This window comes from Theropithecus gelada, unplaced genomic scaffold (assembly GCF_003255815.1).
Source record: "Theropithecus gelada isolate Dixy unplaced genomic scaffold, Tgel_1.0 HiC_scaffold_15884, whole genome shotgun sequence".
Taxonomy (NCBI): domain Eukaryota; kingdom Metazoa; phylum Chordata; class Mammalia; order Primates; family Cercopithecidae; genus Theropithecus; species Theropithecus gelada.
Window position 1 is genome coordinate 1,978,846 of NW_020257641.1, and position 18,196 is coordinate 1,997,041.

Below are 18,196 nucleotides of genomic sequence, written 5' to 3' on the forward strand. Positions count from 1 at the left end.
CAACATTATATCCACATAGGAGATACACACACACACGCACACACACACACGTAGCTCCAGCCTTACACAAATACACACACCCTGGGGCTGCCTTTTTGTGCATACTCACACATTTCTTTTCACACAACCTGTCAAAATGACCTCAGTAAGCACTAGCAGATTGCCGGTAGCTGACTGGTTATTTTGTACATAACTTTGTTGTAACTCAGTGATCTGACAACAAAAAAAAGTAAAAAGAAAAAAATCAAAACCATGCAGGGTGTTTTCCTAACTCGTGTGTGTGTACAACGTTAATGGGACACCAAACACATACACTCAGGTTCAGAGCAGGCACCCCACATCGCATGCATAAGGGAAGGGAAGCCCGCAGGAAAGGAGCGTCCCTCCCCGAAGAATAGTGTCCACCTCACCACACAGCCCTGGGGAAGTTCAGCGAGTTGGATGATCTCTGGAATTGCCTCAGTTTACCAGCTCTCTGGAGAGCTGTGGCCCTGGCGGCTGTGAGTAAATGGGCCTGTGCTTAGTGAACCATCTGCTCGAGTGGGTGTGTGTCTGCTAGGGACCTTCTGCACTTCCTTTTAGGAGCCAAACATCCCACAGATCCCTCCCTGGCAAGTGTCACTCACGCCTCCCGTTTCCCATAGATGCCTTCTCTTCCCCTTCCTTCCCCAGAAGCCCCTCCCCTCTGACTTCCTCCCACAACTCCGGGAGGACAAAGTTGCCCAGGTTGCCCAAGACTGGAGACCCAATCATTCCTCTCCTGCCTTCCTCTTACTCTCCCTGATGCCCTTCCCCGACTCCTCCCCTCCTCCCAACCCCACCTCAGGCCTCTCCAGCTCAGGGCTGCAGCCTGGGGAGAGCTTCTGGGAAGGGTGGGATGCAGCTCCCATTACCCCCACGTCTTTTCGGCCACTCCTGGTGGCAGGGACATAACAGTGGCTGGGGAGCAGGTCATAGATGGGCCTATCCTGGGCCCAGATAAGGTCATTATGCCAAGGCGGACATCTGGAGCCTTGGCCCAGGATATGCCGACATAGAGACAACAGAACCCATAGTCTAAAAACATAATTTAATGCATCGCGGTGAGTCTGAGTCAGGGGGGAGTGCGGTGTGGAGAGGTGAATTTTCTGTTTGCTGGAATTCTGCTGTGGGTGGGGTTTTGGCTGACAGACAGGGAAATCTGCACAAGTATTTCGGGTCACAAAGAAGGACGCCCCAGGAAGCCCGCGCACTCTCTGGCCTACCTCCCTGGCCAGGGCCCGGAGCCCTCCGCTTCTAGGCCCTGGGAGGAGGCGGTCTGAGGAGGGCAGGCTCCCGGCCTGGCCTGTCCAGTCTAATCAGGTTTGCAAAGTCTGTGCCGCCGTCTCAAGGACTGGGTGTCCCTTCCTCCCTCGCCGGGATAGGGATGGAGACCAGGAGCACAGCCCTGAGCGTGGTGGGTCGCAGACGCACTGAGGCCAGGAGCGGGCAGGGAGGAGGCAAGGATGTGTGTTTTCCAACGGAGATGCCGGGAAGTGTCATGAATCGAGAGTGGCCTTTGCCAAGCAGCCGCGCCCAGGCAGAGACCGGGCGGCCTGCAGCCACCCCACCTCGCACCTCCCGCGCCCCTAATCCGGGTACAGAAGAAAGCCCGAGAACGTGCTGTACTTGTTATTATTGCCTCCGTGAGCCTTCCCGCCATCCAGCTTCACATACACTTCGTCCCCTGAATCCAAGTGCAGCACCACGCTGTTACTGGCGTAGTCGTAGTTCTGGTCGGCGTCCTGTGCAATGGCGCTGGCCCGGACCTGGGGGCAAGCGGTAGGAGCGGGTGAGCCGGGGCACCTCTTCCCTCGCCCTTGCTCAGCCCACACCAGGCGCGCCACGCACGGGCTTCTCGCCTGCTGCTTCAGGGTCCACACTCCCACCCCAGCTCCATGCTGTCTCTCCAACTTAGCCAACTCCTTCCCGGTCCCCCCTCCTCCTTGCGCCGACAAGTCTGGGAAACAGGGAGAGGGGAAGCTTCAGGAACAATGACCCAGAGTGGACGGGTGGGAGCCAGGGGCCAGGGCCAAGAGGAGAGGAGGCTTCAGGGCAAAGGGGCGAACTGGAGGGAACTAAAGAACTGGGGTTTCCAAGAAGCCCACAGAGAGGCAGGCAGGGACGCAAGTGGCCAAGGAGTGCAGTTTAGGTATGGGGGTCTCTGGGCTCTCAAGGCCCAACATTTGGCTCTATGTCCTGGTGAGCGCGGCCTCGGTGCATTGGGAAGCTGAGACGCTGTGGCACCGAGGCGCGTTCCTTCCCGGGGCTCGCTCGCTCGGTAGCCCGCGGGTGGAGAGAAAGGAGGCTGGTTCCCTGGGAGGTTCAGGGCGCGGGCGAGGGTTTGCGGGGCCGGTGAGGGTAGGGGTCACTGACCTGCCCGTTCTTGCAGAGGTCCGCCCACATGCTGGTGCCGTCGCCGCCGCGCATGAGGATGTGGTAGGTGAAGAAGTAGATGCCGCGCACCTGGCAGCTGAACTTGCCTGTGGTGGGGTCATAGTGATTGCCGAGGTTGGTGACAACGTCGTCGAACTTCAGCACCTCATAGCCTTCGTGGGGGCTCTTGAGACCCACATAGAAGGCGATCTTGGGGCCGCTGAAGGTGGCGCTCAGCGCACTGGTCACTTCACCCTCGGAGTCGCCAGCTCCCCCGGCCCCGCCGCCCACCACCCCGACGCCACCGGCCGTGCCCGCCGTCAGTTGCAGCCCTGGCAGCCCGGGCCGCCCCGAGTCGCCCTTCTCTCCCGGAGGGCCCCTGGGTCCAGGTGGGCCCGGCTCTCCAGGGGGCCCCCGCGGCCCTGGCTTGCCCGGTCGCCCCGGGTCGCCCTTGGGTCCCTGGATGAAGGGAGGCGGAGGGTTAGCACTGAGGTCCTGCATGACTTCCAGGGCGGCCGTGCTGGGTCCGGGAGGCTGCGCCTTTGCGCCCGCGGGCCCCCCGCCGGGTGCGGCAGTGTAAGGGTCGCAGATCATGCGGCAGGTACCCATCATCTCGTAATGCGCGGCGCCTGGGGGCGCCGCCTGCAGCAGCAGCGGCACGGCGATGAGCAGCCCGAGCGCCATGGCCAGGAGTACGCCGACGGCCGCCAGGCAGGCACGCCGCCGCCGCTGCCACAGCCGGGAGGCGACCTCCACCAGCTCCTCCTTGCCGCCCGGGGAGGTAATGGTGGGGCGGCGCGGGCGGCCCCGCTCCCCGTGCTCGGGGGCCGGCTCCGCGGGTCCTGGCCGCGCCCCCGACGTGGCGACCCCCTGCCCTGGCCACCCAACTACTTCAGCGAGAGGCGCCGGGACCTCGGCGCCTGGGCCCACCGCGCTGGGGCTGCTCGGAAGAGCCGCGGACCCCGGCGCGCATGGCGTGGGGCACACAAGACAAGCCCGGCGCCCCGCGGCTCCGGCGCCGGCCGGGGAATGCTTGCGCTGGTCAGGGAGTCTGCTTGCGGCGTCCGGCGCTGGCTCCGCGGCGCTGCCTCCTGCCCCGCTCCGCTCCGCTGGGTTCGGCTGGGCTCCTCGCGCAGTGAGGGCTCCCCGGCTCCGCGGCGCGCTCTGCTGTGCTCTCTAGCTGTTCGCTGTCTCCCGCGCGGAGGGGGGGCCCAGCTACCCTGACGTAAGGAGTCCGGGGCTGAGCGGCGGAGGCGGCGAGGCAGCGCGCGCTGCCATCACTCGGGAGACGGCGCCCTCATGTCATCAGCCTCCTATCCGGCGGAGCCACAAGTGGGCGCAGCGGGCGCGGCCCCAAGCCGGGGCGCATCAGACACACCCACCCGCCGCCACGCTCACGCGCCTCCCACCGACAACACACACAGACACCCACGCGCGCCGTGTCGGGGCGCACATAGCCACCCCGACATGGCCACGAAAGCAGCTGGAATCCAGGTGTCAGCAGGGCTCCTCTGGGGTCACCTAATCCATCCCCCCGCCTGCAAAGAGGATCAAACCTCAACCCAACGAGTCCAGGAGAGTCCTGTGAGGCCCAGCGGGAAGGAGTTTCTGAAAGCCCTCCTTAGTTATTTCTTTAGAATTGAATAAATCTCGCTTCTGGAAGATCTTTCACAAACCTAGACTAAGGACTCCAAACTCTTAAGCATGCTCACGTAGAGCACCCCACCAACCTTTGGGGTCACCTTTGGGCGACTTAGTCTCAGCTAAGTGTCACTCTAAAAGCCCAAGGCTCCCAATACAAGAATATTCGTGGCCGGGCGCGGTGGCTCATGCCTGTAATCTAAACACTTTGGGAGGCCGAGGCGGGCAGATCACCTGAGGTTGGAAGTTCGAGACCAGCCTGACCAACATGATGAAACCCTGTCTCTATTAAAAATACAAAATTAACTGAGCACGGTGGTGCATGCCTGTAATCCCAGCTACTCTGAAGGCTAAGGCAGGAGAATCACTTGGACCAGAGAGGCAGAGGTTGCGGTGAGCTGAGATCCTGCCGTTGCACTCCAGCCTGGGCAACAAAAGCGAAATTCCATCTCAAAAAAAAAAAAAAAAAAAAAAATTCGCCTTGGACCTTTTCTTCCACCGGAAGATGGCTGGCCCTTGTCCTCTATGTGAAGCTGATGTAGAAACCAAATGCTAGCACTTGGCAGTGATCATGGTGCACTCAGCTTCCACTCCAAGCCTGGCCACTGCCAGGCAAATGCTTGGGCACATTCCCTTGGACATCCCCAGCTTCCTCCTCCTGAGGTGGGTTTAATTATCTTAGAAAATAGTCCAAATAGTCCAAAGTCATTCTGAGCCAGTCTTGAATAAACCATGGCCTCAGGTGAGAGCAGAATAGTCTATCTCCAATGTAGCATGTGAGGCTAAGGAAACATGAGAGGCTCACCGGTTGGAAGAGACTTCCAGAGGAGAAATCAAAGCTCCAGCTTCTGCTCTTGCCCTGAGTAGCTGTGTGACTTTGCCAGGTGGTTCCTGTCCCTGAGACTCAGTCTCCCTAAAAGGTTGCCTCCTGCCCTAGCACCCCCAACATGGGAATCACACCAGGCCTGGCCTGGGGGGAGAATCCAAGGGCTGACATCAGTGTTTGGTGTAGCATCAGCATATCTGGAACAACAGTGCACCCACCTAAGGCTATTGCTTTGAAGCTAACTCTCATTTATCCGGCACTGGGTTCTTACGGGTTAGTTAAAATCTATTTTTATCTACTGATCACCCTGGGTCATTTCCCCACTCCCAACCATGTTGTCCAGCCTGTTCCCTCCACATATATTTGTGGAAAGGGTGACTGAGTCTAGCCTGAAGCCAACTTTACCAAGAAGAGAAGGAGCACATTTATTGGCACCTACTATGTATGCATCGGGCACTTTGCACATTCTCCTTCATTCATTCCTCATGTTACTGTGGATTAGTGATCATTTTCCCACCACACCAATGAGAAAAAAAAAAGGTTTTGCAAGTGTATGATATTTACTGAGTGCATTTTACCCACATGACACAGCCAGGATCCTCCTGGCACCCAGATCAGGAGCTCTCTGAACCTGTCAGTGAACACAGCTTCAACAGCTACTTCTTGGCCACAGTCTTCACTGGTTTCCTCAGACTTGGGAGTCTTCCTCCACTCTCTGCCTCAGAGTCACCCCAAGAGCATGTGATTTCAGGAGCCACACGACCTGCTTCCAATCGTGGCTCTGAGACTTCCTGTCTGTGTGCCCTTGAGCAAATCGCTTCACCTCTCTGAGCTCTGGTCTCCATGTGTAGAATGGGGATGGGAAAAGAACCTACCTCAGAGTTATTGAAAGGACCGAATGAGTCAATGTAAAGACTTTAGAACAACAGCTAGCTCAGTAGAAGCTTAGCTATTTTTATTAACTATTGATGCTTTCAACCTCCCCTGCCATGGTTATGACCACTAGGATGAGACATGTGGGCAATATGCAGGGTGGCGTGGTGAGGGTTAGGGTTTTAAAAAAAGAGAAACTCAAACATCATTCACATCCTTTGTCCTTCTCCAGAGCACAGAAGGGGGCTGTCCCATGCCTCCCACATTCCCCAAGACTGCCCCGCTCTGTCTTTTTGTCTTTCAAAACTACCCAGAGTGTTTGCTCCCAGTCACCAGTTCCACCTGGACAAACATTTTCCAGGCAGACACTCACTCAGTTTGAATTCCCCAGCCTTGCAGGCTGCTGGAGACTGCAAAGTCCTGGTGATTTTTGTCCTGGGACAAAGATGAAACAAGGAGCGTCAGATGTTTGAGACCCAAACTTTCACCTTGGCAGACCACAAGCAAAGCTACCTTCCTTCGTGATCAACATTCCTGGGAGCACCTCCCAAGGCCAGCACTCCACCAGGAGGCAGGGGCAGCAGTCGCTAGGCAGGCAGAGCCCAGGCAGCCTCCACATAGCAGCCAAATAAGTCAAGAGGTGTCTTTCCCCCTGCTTCTCCTTCCTCCCACCCATCATGGCAGGGCCAGACAGCATGGCCTGCTGGAGTGTTGGACGTGCCTCTTTTTTTTTTTTTTTTTTTTGAAACGGAGTCTCACTCTGTCACCCAGGCTGCACTGCAATGGTGCAATCTTGGGTCACTGCAACCTCTGCCTCCCAGGTTCAAGTGATTCTCCTGCCTTAGCCTCCTGAGTAACTGGGATTACAGGCGCCCACAACCATGCCCAGCTAATTTTTGTATTTTTAGTAGAGATGGGGATTTGCCATGTTGGTCAGGCTGGTCTCGAACTCCTGGCCTCAAGCAATCCACCTGCCTCAGCCTCCCAAAGTGCTGGGCTTACAGGCGTGAGCTATTGCGCCCAGCTGACACACCTTTTTATCCACCAGGCTTCTGCTCTTCCTGAGTGATCCATATCATTGGTGACTATCTTCTCTTAAATATTAATTATGACCTATATTAACATATTGCCTTCCATTTAGACTGTTGTTTTTACATTTCAAGACCCACTCAAATCTGTTCTAAATTGCCTTTAGTAATCCAGCAGGCGTTCCTTCTACCAACGTCCACTGACAACCTACTATGTGCCAACCAGTGCTCTCTATCTTATCCTTTCATAGAGCCCTGTGCTCTGTGACACAGCGTTTGATGCTTGGTTCCACACTGTCAGCTCTGGTTCTCTAGTGGCCCCCACCAGCAGTGGGCCCCATGCTTCATCTACCTGCACCATGGTCTGACCCCTGCGTCTCATCTGGACTCATCTCTAATTGTCCTTTCAGTCTCAGCTAAGTGTCACTTCCCTGTCTGAAGTCTTCCCTCACCCTTCTCTAAGCTGAGTTAATAGTTCCTACCCATGTACCCTTTAGAGTATATTGAATGTACCCTGCCATCTTATGTCTTACCACCATGCATTTCTTTATTAGTTAGCCTCCCCAACTAGGCTATGAGCTCCAGTAGGGCAGGAATCATATCACTCATTCATTTTTATTGCTTGTATATGTCATTTATTTGCTCAGTATGTGTTTATTGACCCCTGTCATATGCCAGCCATCATGCCACGTGTTGAGTGCACAGTGGTACACAACAGTCTTGGTTCCTTCTACTCTAGCTGTTCTACAAGACACCTCAGCTCCCCCATTTCTTTCCACCCGTAGCACTTGGGTTTGTACCTAAACAGCTGCAGTATGGGTGTTTACTGACATGCTTTCTCTAAATTAGACCTGTGTCCCAATTAGAGTGTAAGCTCTGTAGGGACATCATGTGGAATACATTGGCCAGTCTTCTGCCTGCATCCCCAAAGGGAAGGACAGCAGGAGATGTGTCAGGGAGACAGACAGGGGTGAGATCACCCAAGGCCTTGGAGTCTATACTGAAAGAGGTGAATTGTCTCCTGAGTGTAACTGAAAACTGCTGAAGGAGTTTAAGTGACGTGATCCATCTATGTTTTGCAAAGACCACGCTGGCTGCTGTGTGGTGAATGGATGTGGTGGTGGAGGAGGGGGCGGGTTTTGGAAATGAAACCAGTTTGAAGGCTATTGCATGATCTAAGCAAAAGATAATGATGGCTTGGTCCAAGATAGTAGAAGAGAAGTAGGTGAATTCCAGGTATATTTTGAACTTGGGGCCCCTGGGTCTTGCTGATGGATTTGAGATAGAAGTTAAGGGAGGAGAAGGAAAAGAAAAAAAAACAAGATTAACTTCTGAGATTTGGGTCGAACAACTGGGTGAGTGAGCATGAGAAGGCGGGTATATTTGGGGAAGAGCAATCTGTTGTCACTGCTGGGAGGTGGAAGGAATTATGAACTCAGTTTGGGAAATGTTCATTTTGAGTGAAATATCTGAATGAAGACATCATGTGGGCAATGGACATGAGTCTAGTACTCAGCAGTGAGGTTTAAAAACAGAGCTATTGGCCAGGTGCGGTGGTTCATGCCCGTAATCCCAGCCCTTTGGGAGCCCAAGGCAGGTGGATCGCTTGAACCCAGGAGTTTGAGACCAGCCTGGGCAACATGGTGAAACCCCATTTCTATTTAAAGAATTATTTTTAAAAATTATCAATGGAGCTCTACACAAGCAAGTTTTCATGGAGATTGAAGGGTGAGAGAGAGAGAGCGTGCTAGCTCATGATAACAACCCCTCCATGCTCACCCCAGTCATTTAAAAGATGGATAGAGGAGAAAGAAACAGAAGCAGTCAAAGTATGAAAGAAAGCCAGGAAAATGGTCTCACAGAGGGGAGCACTTCAAAAGGGAGGATTGTGATCTGTTATTTGGAAAGTCCACAAGAGATAGAGTAAGATGAGAATAAAAAGGTATCCATTGGGTATGGCAAGATAGAAGTCACTGGGGATGATGGCAGAGAGAACACTGTAAGGTCGCGAAATCATTTCCGTTTCCTCTTGGGCAGGGCCTGGCTATATTTTCCAGCCTCTCTTTCAGACTGCTGAGGACATGTGACAGAACCGTGGCCGATAGAATGTGAGCTGAGTGATTGATGTAAGCCATTTCAGGCCTGTACCCTAAAAGCTCCCCTGCAATATTCCAAACTCTTCCTTTATCTGGTGGCAATAACAATAATAGGTAATTTTTACTGAGCCCTAACTATATCCCCATGCCAAGCATTTTAGATATATTAATTCTTTTAATGCTCACAGCACTATGAGATATGCATCCCTGTTTTGCTGATGGGGAAACTAAGATAAAGATATATATATCTTTATCTTATATATATATATGTCACTGTCATATGTAATCACTCCAATAATTGCTTCAGATTATGCTGGGATCCTGGACATGTGTCCCCCCCAGATCTGGAGCACCCAGACGCTAGGTCAGTCTGGCTGAAAGCTTCATGCATTTGTTGCTCATCTCTCCCAGGCAGATGGTAAGCCTCCCAAGGGCAGGAACTATCATGAGGACATGGCAAGTGTCCAATACATATTTTTAAATTATTGATTATTTTATATTACCTGAAAATTTTACATATATGATCTCGTCATAGTTTACTCAAAAAGTGAAAAAAATTAAAAGATACTCTTTATGCTGGAAAAGTAAGAAAGGAAGGCAAAGAAGGAACTTGATTGGCCATGTAGGATCCTGTTAGCCTTTGCAAAAAACAGAGAAGTATTCCTTCTTTGCTTCCTCTCTTCCTTCTCTCTTTTCTCCCTTCCTTCCTCCCCTCCTTCCTTCCTTCCTTCTTCCCTCCCTCCCTCTCTCATTCCCCCCTCCTTCTTTCCCTCTTTTTCTTCTCTTCTTTCTTTCCTTGTTTATTAATTTATCTGCTCTTTCATCCTCCAAGGAGCATGTTTACCTACCCTATGCAGAATGCTGTGCTGGGGTGGGTAGGGTGAGAGGCATGAAGATGATGTTCTTGGTAAAGATCTTGCGGTCTAGATAGAGGAACAAGACTAACAAACAGCACCTAAGTAGCCATCTGTATTTAGGTGGTATAGACAAGGAGTACAGGCAAGAAGAGGTTGCCAAATGCAAATCACTGTGGCTACCCACAGCACTTGAAGCCTATCCCAGGAAGAAGAGACAGAGCAGGACCTTCAAGAACAAGTGAGACTTGAACCTGTGAGAGGTCTGGGTGGATAGTGCAGGTCGAGCTGCCCAACTGGTATCTGGGGCACAGCAAAGAGGCTGGTCTGTACAGAGCCAAGGGTTTGTGCAGGGCTGGTGTGGACAGTATGTTACATGTGCCACCTTTCCCATCAAGGCTTCTCCCAGGATCCTGCCTTCTACAAGTATTGATTACTCTGTCCTCCAGTTCCATTTTGCTTATGCATTACTTTTGGCCTTTTTGGAGATACTATAGTAAGCCTGGCCCTATACTTCTCTTTGCATACCCCACCTCCAGCCCCTTAGTCTTCTTCATATGTCTAGTGAGTGATCACTCTGAAAGAAAGAGAAGGAAAATCATATTTTCTACCTCTGCTGGGCACTTGGCTAGAGCTGGGTATTTTGTGGGGCGTAGGTGCCATAGGCTCTTCCAGTCCTTTCAGGCAGGAACTAGTGCCCTCCAGTGTAGGGCAGAGGGTGGATGAGGCAGAGTGCACAGGCCTCTGCTGTTCTTAGAGTCTCGGCCACAGTGACCCACAGGCCTGTTTCCATTTTCAGCCCGAGCTCCTGAGATGCTCACGGCTAAAGTGGGTGGAGAAAGAATGCTCCAGTCTCAGCCCTTGAAGACATCAGACAGCCCTGCTCAGTGACCAATGAGAAAGCACCCACCAGGCCCATTAACCCAGAAGTGGCAGCAACACGTTTGAGTCAAGAGGGTTAGCCAGCCCCAGAAAGCTCTCACTTGGCCCTCTCAGAGACTGCTGCTGGGGCCCTAATTATCTCGCCTCTAAGGGGCTGGCCCTAGCTGGATCTTCATGGAGCTGTGAGTTTGGTGCAGTGTCTGGGCCTGCTTTCTCCAGAGTCCAAGTCCCCTGCAAAAGAGAAAGAGAGAGAGAGAGAGAGAGAGAGAGAGAGAGAGAGAGAGAGAGAGAGAGAGAGAAACAGCTCTCAGAAACCCAAAATGAGGATGATTTAAGCAGGTCCTCCTGCACTGAGCTCAGCTTATTCCCACACTACACCAGCCAAAGAACCAATCATTCAAGCCACCCTTCCCCTCCCAGCTTTTTTCAGTCCTGTAGCAGGGTGGTGCAGCTTAATTATTCATCCATGCAGGAACTATTTATCCAGTGCCTACTATGTGCAAGATACGAGATCTAGCAGAAAGCAGAAACACTCTACCCCTCACTAGCTGAGAAGCCTGTGGGGGTTACTTTTCCAACCTCCTTCTTTGCCTTCATGATAATATCTGCTAACATGGACCTTTCCTCCCCAAACCACCTATGTCCCAGAGCTGGGGTGACACACGTGACAAGTGGCAAAACTCAGATGGCCATTGCCACATCCTATCTCCCCCGAGTGGCTTTTCTCTCTATGAATCTGTATGTTCTTCAGGCAAAGATTCTGTCATTTGGTCTCCTCATCGCCACAGGGTGGGTCTGAGATGTCACTCAACATGCATTTGTGGGGCGGAGTAGAATAAGACAGGAGAGCCCAGCATAGGCTGTGTTTTTCCCTAGGTGGCACAACAAGCCACCAACAGCCCCAGGGGTCACTAGAGGGGTGTGACTATTTGTTTCTTCTTGGCAGCCATGTTAGTAAAGCTATGGATTGCTGAGGGAAGCAAGTTTTTGATTCAAAGAAGTTCACTGAGACCATTTGGACTTCCCCTAGAGGAGACTCAGCCCTTTGTCCATGCAGATGTAGAACTTAGCCACGGAATAGAGCTCACCTTCCCAATGCATCAACATTAACTGGGAAGTTGCCATGTGCTGGGCACTGAAGACACAGGCAAGGCAGGGGATTCAAACAGTCCAGTGCCACAGTGTTGCTGAGCCTCAGTTGTCTCTTCTGCACACTCCTGGAGGGCATGGATATACCATCGTCCTCACCTTGTCACCACCCTCTGTGACCTTGTATTCATTAGGTGGGATACAGGAGGAGTAAAACACAGTAAGTCCAGCTAAGCCCCAGTGCAGTGCAAAAATATCCCATTGATCTATCAAAACTCAGTCCCACCAATGCCTGCCTGCTCCTTGAGCAGCTGAAGTCCAGGCCTTTCCCAGGGCGCGCCGGCAGGCCTGCCGCTGTCCGTGGTGCTAATGGCTGTGGCTGCCGGACTTAGTTGGCAGGAAGGAATCGGGTTTCGGAAATCCAGGAATTAGCTTATGTTCCAGGCTTTGATGTGCGGCCATAGCTCTGTGTGGAAATCTCAGGCACTCCATATATGCCCCCTGCTCCTTACTCATGCCTACGCAAGAGACTTCCTCCCTGCCTGGGCCAGAGGCTGGGTGGCTGAGAGGAATAGTTCTTGCCTCTCGGACTCCCTATTTCCTGCCTCTCAGCTACTTGCTCTATGCACCCACTCTGACACACAAACACACACACACACACACACACACACATCCCATGAAACACAGCTGTAATGAGGCAACCACCAGCCCTCTCCAACAGGCAGGAGAGAGAGAAGTCAAGCATGAGGCTAAAAATGCAGCTTTGACAACATCAAAAGGGCTTCCTCCCAACTCATTATATCCTGCATGTTCCTGTTTTGTAAAGTATTTGGAAGGAACACATGATCCTGGAAGATTCATTTAGGGAAGGCCTGCAGCTCTGTGAGAAGGCAGCCATGCATTGAGTGTAATTTGGGGGTCATTGGGAACCAGAAAAATCCTCCAGCCCCCACCACTCTACCAAAGGGTCTGGGCTTCATTGGAGTTACTTTGGGGACAAGGCAGCAATTCCCAAAGAATTTTCCGTCCGTGAAAGAAAAAAAAAAAAAAGCATCCCTGGGTAAAATTGGTCTTAAAAACTCTGTGTCAAAAAAAATTAATTAGCAATGCATGGTGGTGTGTGCCTGTAGTCACAACTACACGGGAGGCTGAGGTGGGAGAATCACCTGAGCCTGGGAGGCGAAGGCTGTTTTGAGCCAAGATTGTACCACCGCATTGCAGCTTGGGTGACAGAAGACCTTGCTATTTTTCCCTGATATATTTGGTCAGATTTTATTTACTAGTAGAGCTTGGGTTCTAGAATATTCTAGCTTGAGTTGCACACTTAGCTCTGGCACTGACTAGCTGTGTTGCCTTGAGCAAGTTTCTCACACTTTCTGTGTACTGTTTCCTCATCTGTGAAATGGGATGATGGTAGCACCTTTCTCATAGGGCTGTCATGGAAGTTAAATGAGTCGATGCGTGGAAAGCTCTCAGAAGGGAGACTGGCATGTAGAAAACTCTAGAAAACTGTTATGTTGTATTATTCACAGGGACACTCATATTTGTGAAACTCACTCTTAGAAATTCTGGGTTGAGGTATTGTCTCCCAAAGTCCCCCACAGTAATGATTTCCAGGGCATGATTTGAGAAGAGGAAATCCTTTAGAAACTTGCATTTCTCAAAATAGGGGCAAGGATTTGACATCACAGAAGAAAGTGTGTTCCCACTGCCCTCTCTCCTGCAAGCCCAGGCCCTATCGTGGTTCTACAGTCTCTCCCCCTCTCCAAGCCTCAGTTTCCCCCTCTGCCAGATGGGTGTAATCACTCAAGCCTTCCTTAACTTGAGGAGTTGGGGTTGGGGGAGATATGGAATGAGAATCTCCCTGTTCCACATTTGATTCCAAAGAAGGGGAAGAGGAAGGGGAGGAGAAGAAGAACCAGAAGCAGAAGCAGAAGCAGAAGAGGGGGAAGAGGAGGGGGAGGAGGACAAGGAGAGAGGAGGAGGAGAAAGAAGGAGGAGGAGGAGGAGGAGAGAAAGAGGAGGAGGAGAGGAGGAGGAGGAGGAGAGAAACCTCTCCCTAGACAGGCTCTGGAGGCAGGGAAGGAAAGGAAACCCTCTCTTTCTCCTGGGCGGTGGACCCAAGAGGTCTTGGTCAACTCCAGTCCCCCTGCCACTCAGCCAATCCCCAAGTCCTGAGTGGAGGCACCTCCACTCCTGTCTCCTCATACTCCTTGCAATGAAAGTTAACGTGGAGTCATAGTTCTAGGCTGTGGGTTCAGGAGTCCTCTCAGGAAAGGAGGATTCCCCCAGGGGCCAGAGTAGTTCACTCACCAGGAGGGTGAGACCAGTAGGGGCAGTTTAGACAAAGCCGCGCTTCAAGTGGCATTAGTCATTGCAGCTTCCTCTGCCCACCTGCCCACGCACCAAGCTCTCAGCTCCATGCTGCCTTAACCCAGGCCCCACACACCTTCCCCATCTTCTGAAACCTCAAACAATTGCATTCCCCCTTGTGCCATGCAACAGAACCATTCTCTGAGACCTGAGTGCAGCTATCTCCCTGAAGCCCTCTTAAAACGTAAATATCCCAGTGAAGAGCAACTTATCCAGTGACTAACACCTCAGTCTGAATGGATACAGGCTTCCTAATTGATAGAAGATGCTCTGTGCAGCCTGGGAGCTGAGTGCCAGGGGTTGGTAAAGGCCGACCAGAGGAAGGCAGTGCATGAAGTGGAAAGAGACTGGATCTTGGCGCCAGAGCTGGGTTCAGATTCTGGCCTCTTACTATTGGGTGACGCCGTCTCTGAGCCTGAGCTTCCTCACCTGTCAAATTGGTATAATAGTAACAACTCCTAGGTGCTAATGAGGAGTACACAAGATCACGTATTCAAAGTGCCTGGCACACGCCGGGCGCGGTGGTGGCGTGCACCTCAGCTACTCAGGAAGCTGAGGTGACATCATTTGCACCCAGGAGTTCTGGGCTGTAGTGCACCCGCAGTGCCCATCAGGGGCCCACACAATGTTCAGCATCAATACAGTAACCTCCCGGAAGCAGGGGATCACCAGGATGCCTCAGGGAGGGGTGAGCCAGCCAAGGTTGAAAATAGAACAGGTCAAAACTCCCGTGCAGATCAGTCATGGGATCGTGCCTGTGAACAGCCACTGCACTCCAGCCTGGGCAACATAGCGCGATCCCGTCTCTAAAAATATATGTATTTTTTAAAGTGCCTGTCATATAATGGGCACTTAAACCTTTTTGTTTCCTCATCCCTTTCTTCTCACAGTGGGAGAAGCAACATGGAGATGAGGAGGGGGTGAGGCTGAGGCCCAAATCAGGCTGTCACGCTGGGAGATTTATTTTCATCATGACTGGCCTGGTTGTTTCGGGGGGGGAAGGAGGAAGATGTGGGGGTGCCTCTTCAGCTGCTGCACTTGAAGGCCCCCACACCCCCTACTCCCACCTCCAGTCCTGATGGCAGGCACTGGGGGGTGGGCGGGGAGGTGGGTGAGCAAAGCTCTGAGGCAGCCTGGCTGTCACCCTTGCCCCTTCTCACTCTGCACCAGAGACCTCTGCCTTGTCCTCAGGCTACCAGTCGGCCAAGCCACTCTGCATGCAGGAGGGTGAGCCAGCTGGCTGAGCTCAGCCCAGGGTTGACACAAACATGGGAAGGTTCTGCAGGAAACACCAGGCAGCCGCGGCCTCTATCCCTGAGAGGAGCAGCGAGGGAGCCGCAGGGCCGGGCTGCGGCATGACACTAGGGATGTGTGGGGAATGCAAGCGGGTCCAGGCCTGGGGGCCACCAGTGCAGGAGCAAGGGCAGGCCGGCCATCAGAGCTGGGGGGTGGGGGGGCGCTGAGCTTGGCATGGGAGTTTCCCCAACTGACTGTGTCTTCCGAGGACCCTCACCCCTCATGCCCATCTGTGTCCTGGAGGGAGGAGCCACCACCCCTCTGTGACATCTGCTTTTTGGGGGCTGGCGATGGAACAAGCTCATGGACAGGAGTGGAGCCCCTGACACAAAGCAGATGTCACAGAGGGGTGGTGAAGTCTGCCCAGATCAGAGAGGAAGAAATACATCTCTCTTATCACTAACATCAGGAGGGCAAGCAAGGAACCACACAGAATTGACAATAATTGTGATTTTGCCACCAAGAGGAATCACAAAGTTTGACAATAAGTGTGACAATATTGACACAAGTGTGACTTTGCCACCAAGAGGAATCACAAAGTTTTTTCCGTTTCTTATTTTATTTTATTTTATTTTACTTTTAAGTGCTGGGATACAGGTGCAGAACGTGTGGGTTTGTTACACAGGTATACATGTGCCATGGTGGTTTGCTGCACCCATCAACCCGTTATCTAGGTTTTAAGCCCCACATGCATTAGGTATTTGTCCTAATGCTCTCCTTCCCCTCACTCCCCACCCCCAGACAGGCCCCGGTGTGTGATGCTCCCCTCCCTGTGTCCGTGAGTTCTCACTGTTCAACTCCCATTTATGAGTGAGAACACGCGGTGTTTGGTTTTCTGTTCCTGAGAATCATAGAGTTTTCACAGCCCAGTACAATAATTGCAGATACGTGACATACAGTTGTGTGACATGTAGAGCCCAATAGTCCAGTGAATGGGACGCTTTAGTAAAAAAGCACATAGATTACTGTATTATAAGTTTATGTTTTAGGATATTTTGATGATTACGTTTTAGAAATAGTTTGCTTTGTAACCTTGTTTATTTTACTTTATGCGTATGAAACCATCATTCAGAGGAGGGGTCCATGGCCTCACCAAGATGAAACAGAGGTCATTGGCACAAAAAGGCTAAAATGTTGTGCCCTGGAACCAGGAGTTTCTGATCCAGGCCTGCAACATACTATATGACCCTGGCCACATAATTTCATTGTGCCTCAGTTGCTTCAACTATAAAATGGGGATAATAAACCTGTGACATATGATGCTTGGAGGGTTAAATGTGACAAAAGCATTAGCACACTGTCTGCCATACAGTGAGTGCCCCAGCATGGACACTGATGCACCATCTTGATTCCTCCTGCCTTTCCCAGGTATAGGGAGCTTCCCCAGCCTGCCTGCATCTGAGAAGATTCCATCAGAGAAACAGAACCAGTAGGAGGCAGATATTAAGAGCTGTATTGTGGCCAGGCATGGTGGCTCATGCCTGTAATCCCAGCACTTTGGGAGGACAAGGTGGGCCGATCACCTGAGGTCAGGAGTTCAAGACCAGCCTGAGCAACATGGAGAAACCCTGTCTCTACTAAAAATACAAAACTAACTGGGTGTGGTGGCAGGTGTCTGCAATCCCAGCTACTTGGGAGGCTGAGGCAGGAGAATCACTTGAACCCAGGAGGTGGAGATTGCAGTGAGCCGAGATTGCACCATTGCACTCCAGCCTGGGCAACAAGAGTAAAACTCTGTCTCAAAAAAAAAAAAAAAAGAGATGTGTTGCAAGAAATTGGCTTACACGACTGTGGGGGCTGGATCCCCAGTGCAGGCTCTCACGAGGGGCAGTCCAGAACTCTCAGGCTGATGCTGCAGTCCACAGGTGGGATTTCTTCTCAAGAAAGCCTCAGCTCTGCTCCTAAGGCCTTTCAACTGATTGACTCATGCCCACTCAGATTATCTCCTTTATTTAAGGTCAACTGGCCCAGTACAGTGGCTCATGCCTGTAATCTCAGCACTTTGGCAGGAAGATTGCTTGAGGCCAGGAGTTTGAGACAGGACTGGGCAACAGAGCAAGAGCCTCATCTCTACAAAACATTAAAAAATTAGCCTGGTATGGGGGCACACTCCTATACTCCTAGCTACTCTGGAGGCCAAGAGGGGAGAATCACTTGAACCCAGGAGTTCAAGGCCGCAGTCAGCTATGATCTTGCCACTTATACTCCAAAACAAAACAAAACAAAACAAAAAACCAATTATAGATATCAACCACATTGCTGTGACTTGAATGTCTCCTCCAAAACTCAATCTGAAACTTAATCCCTAATTTAATAGTATTGGCAGGCGATAGGGCCTTTCAGAGGTAATTGAGTCATGTGGGCATTCATGGATTAATGGGTTATCATGGGAGTGGATTAGTTATCACAGGAGTGAGTCTGTTACAAAAATCCAGCTTGGCTCTCTCTCTTGAGCCCCCTCCCCATATGATGCCCTGCACTGACCATTAGCAAGAAGACCTTCATCAGATGGGCCCCCTTAACCTTGGACTTCTCAACCTCCAGAACTCTAAGAAACACATTTATTTTCTTTTTAAATCGCCCAGTCTCAGGTATTCAGTTATAGCAACAGAAAATAGACTAAGATACACATCTACAAGATACCTCCACAGCAACTCCTAGATTAGTGTTGATGGAATAACTGGGGACTGTAACCTAGCCAAGTCGACACCTAAGACCAGCTCTCATGTCTCCCAAGGACAAGACAGTGAGGTCCTGAAGAGTTTCATGTGGGGAGAGGGGAAGGAGAGAGTAGGGAGGTCAATGTGGACCCCTCAGTTAATTTCCCCAGTGCTCAATGAGACC

The 18,196-nt window shown here is 51.8% G+C and overlaps 1 protein-coding gene across 2 annotated transcripts; it reads right to left on the minus strand.

Moving 5' to 3' along the window:
• Positions 1-1,050: 1,050 nt before the first annotated feature.
• On the minus strand, positions 1,051-3,704 carry LOC112617166 (complement C1q-like protein 2). Of its 2 annotated transcripts, XM_025373921.1 has the most exons (3): positions 2,695-3,692; positions 2,395-2,649; positions 1,051-1,787 (listed from the first exon to the last, which is right to left on the minus strand). In XM_025373921.1, the coding sequence occupies exons 1-3, from the start codon at positions 3,076-3,078 to the stop codon at positions 1,608-1,610; spliced, it is 819 nt and encodes a 272-aa protein (XP_025229706.1). In that variant the 5' UTR covers positions 3,079-3,692; the 3' UTR covers positions 1,051-1,607. The 2 variants fall into 2 exon arrangements, with proteins under 2 accessions (XP_025229706.1, XP_025229705.1); XM_025373920.1 differs by having other exon boundaries at positions 2,395-3,704.
• Between the last annotated feature and the right edge of the window lie 14,492 nt (positions 3,705-18,196).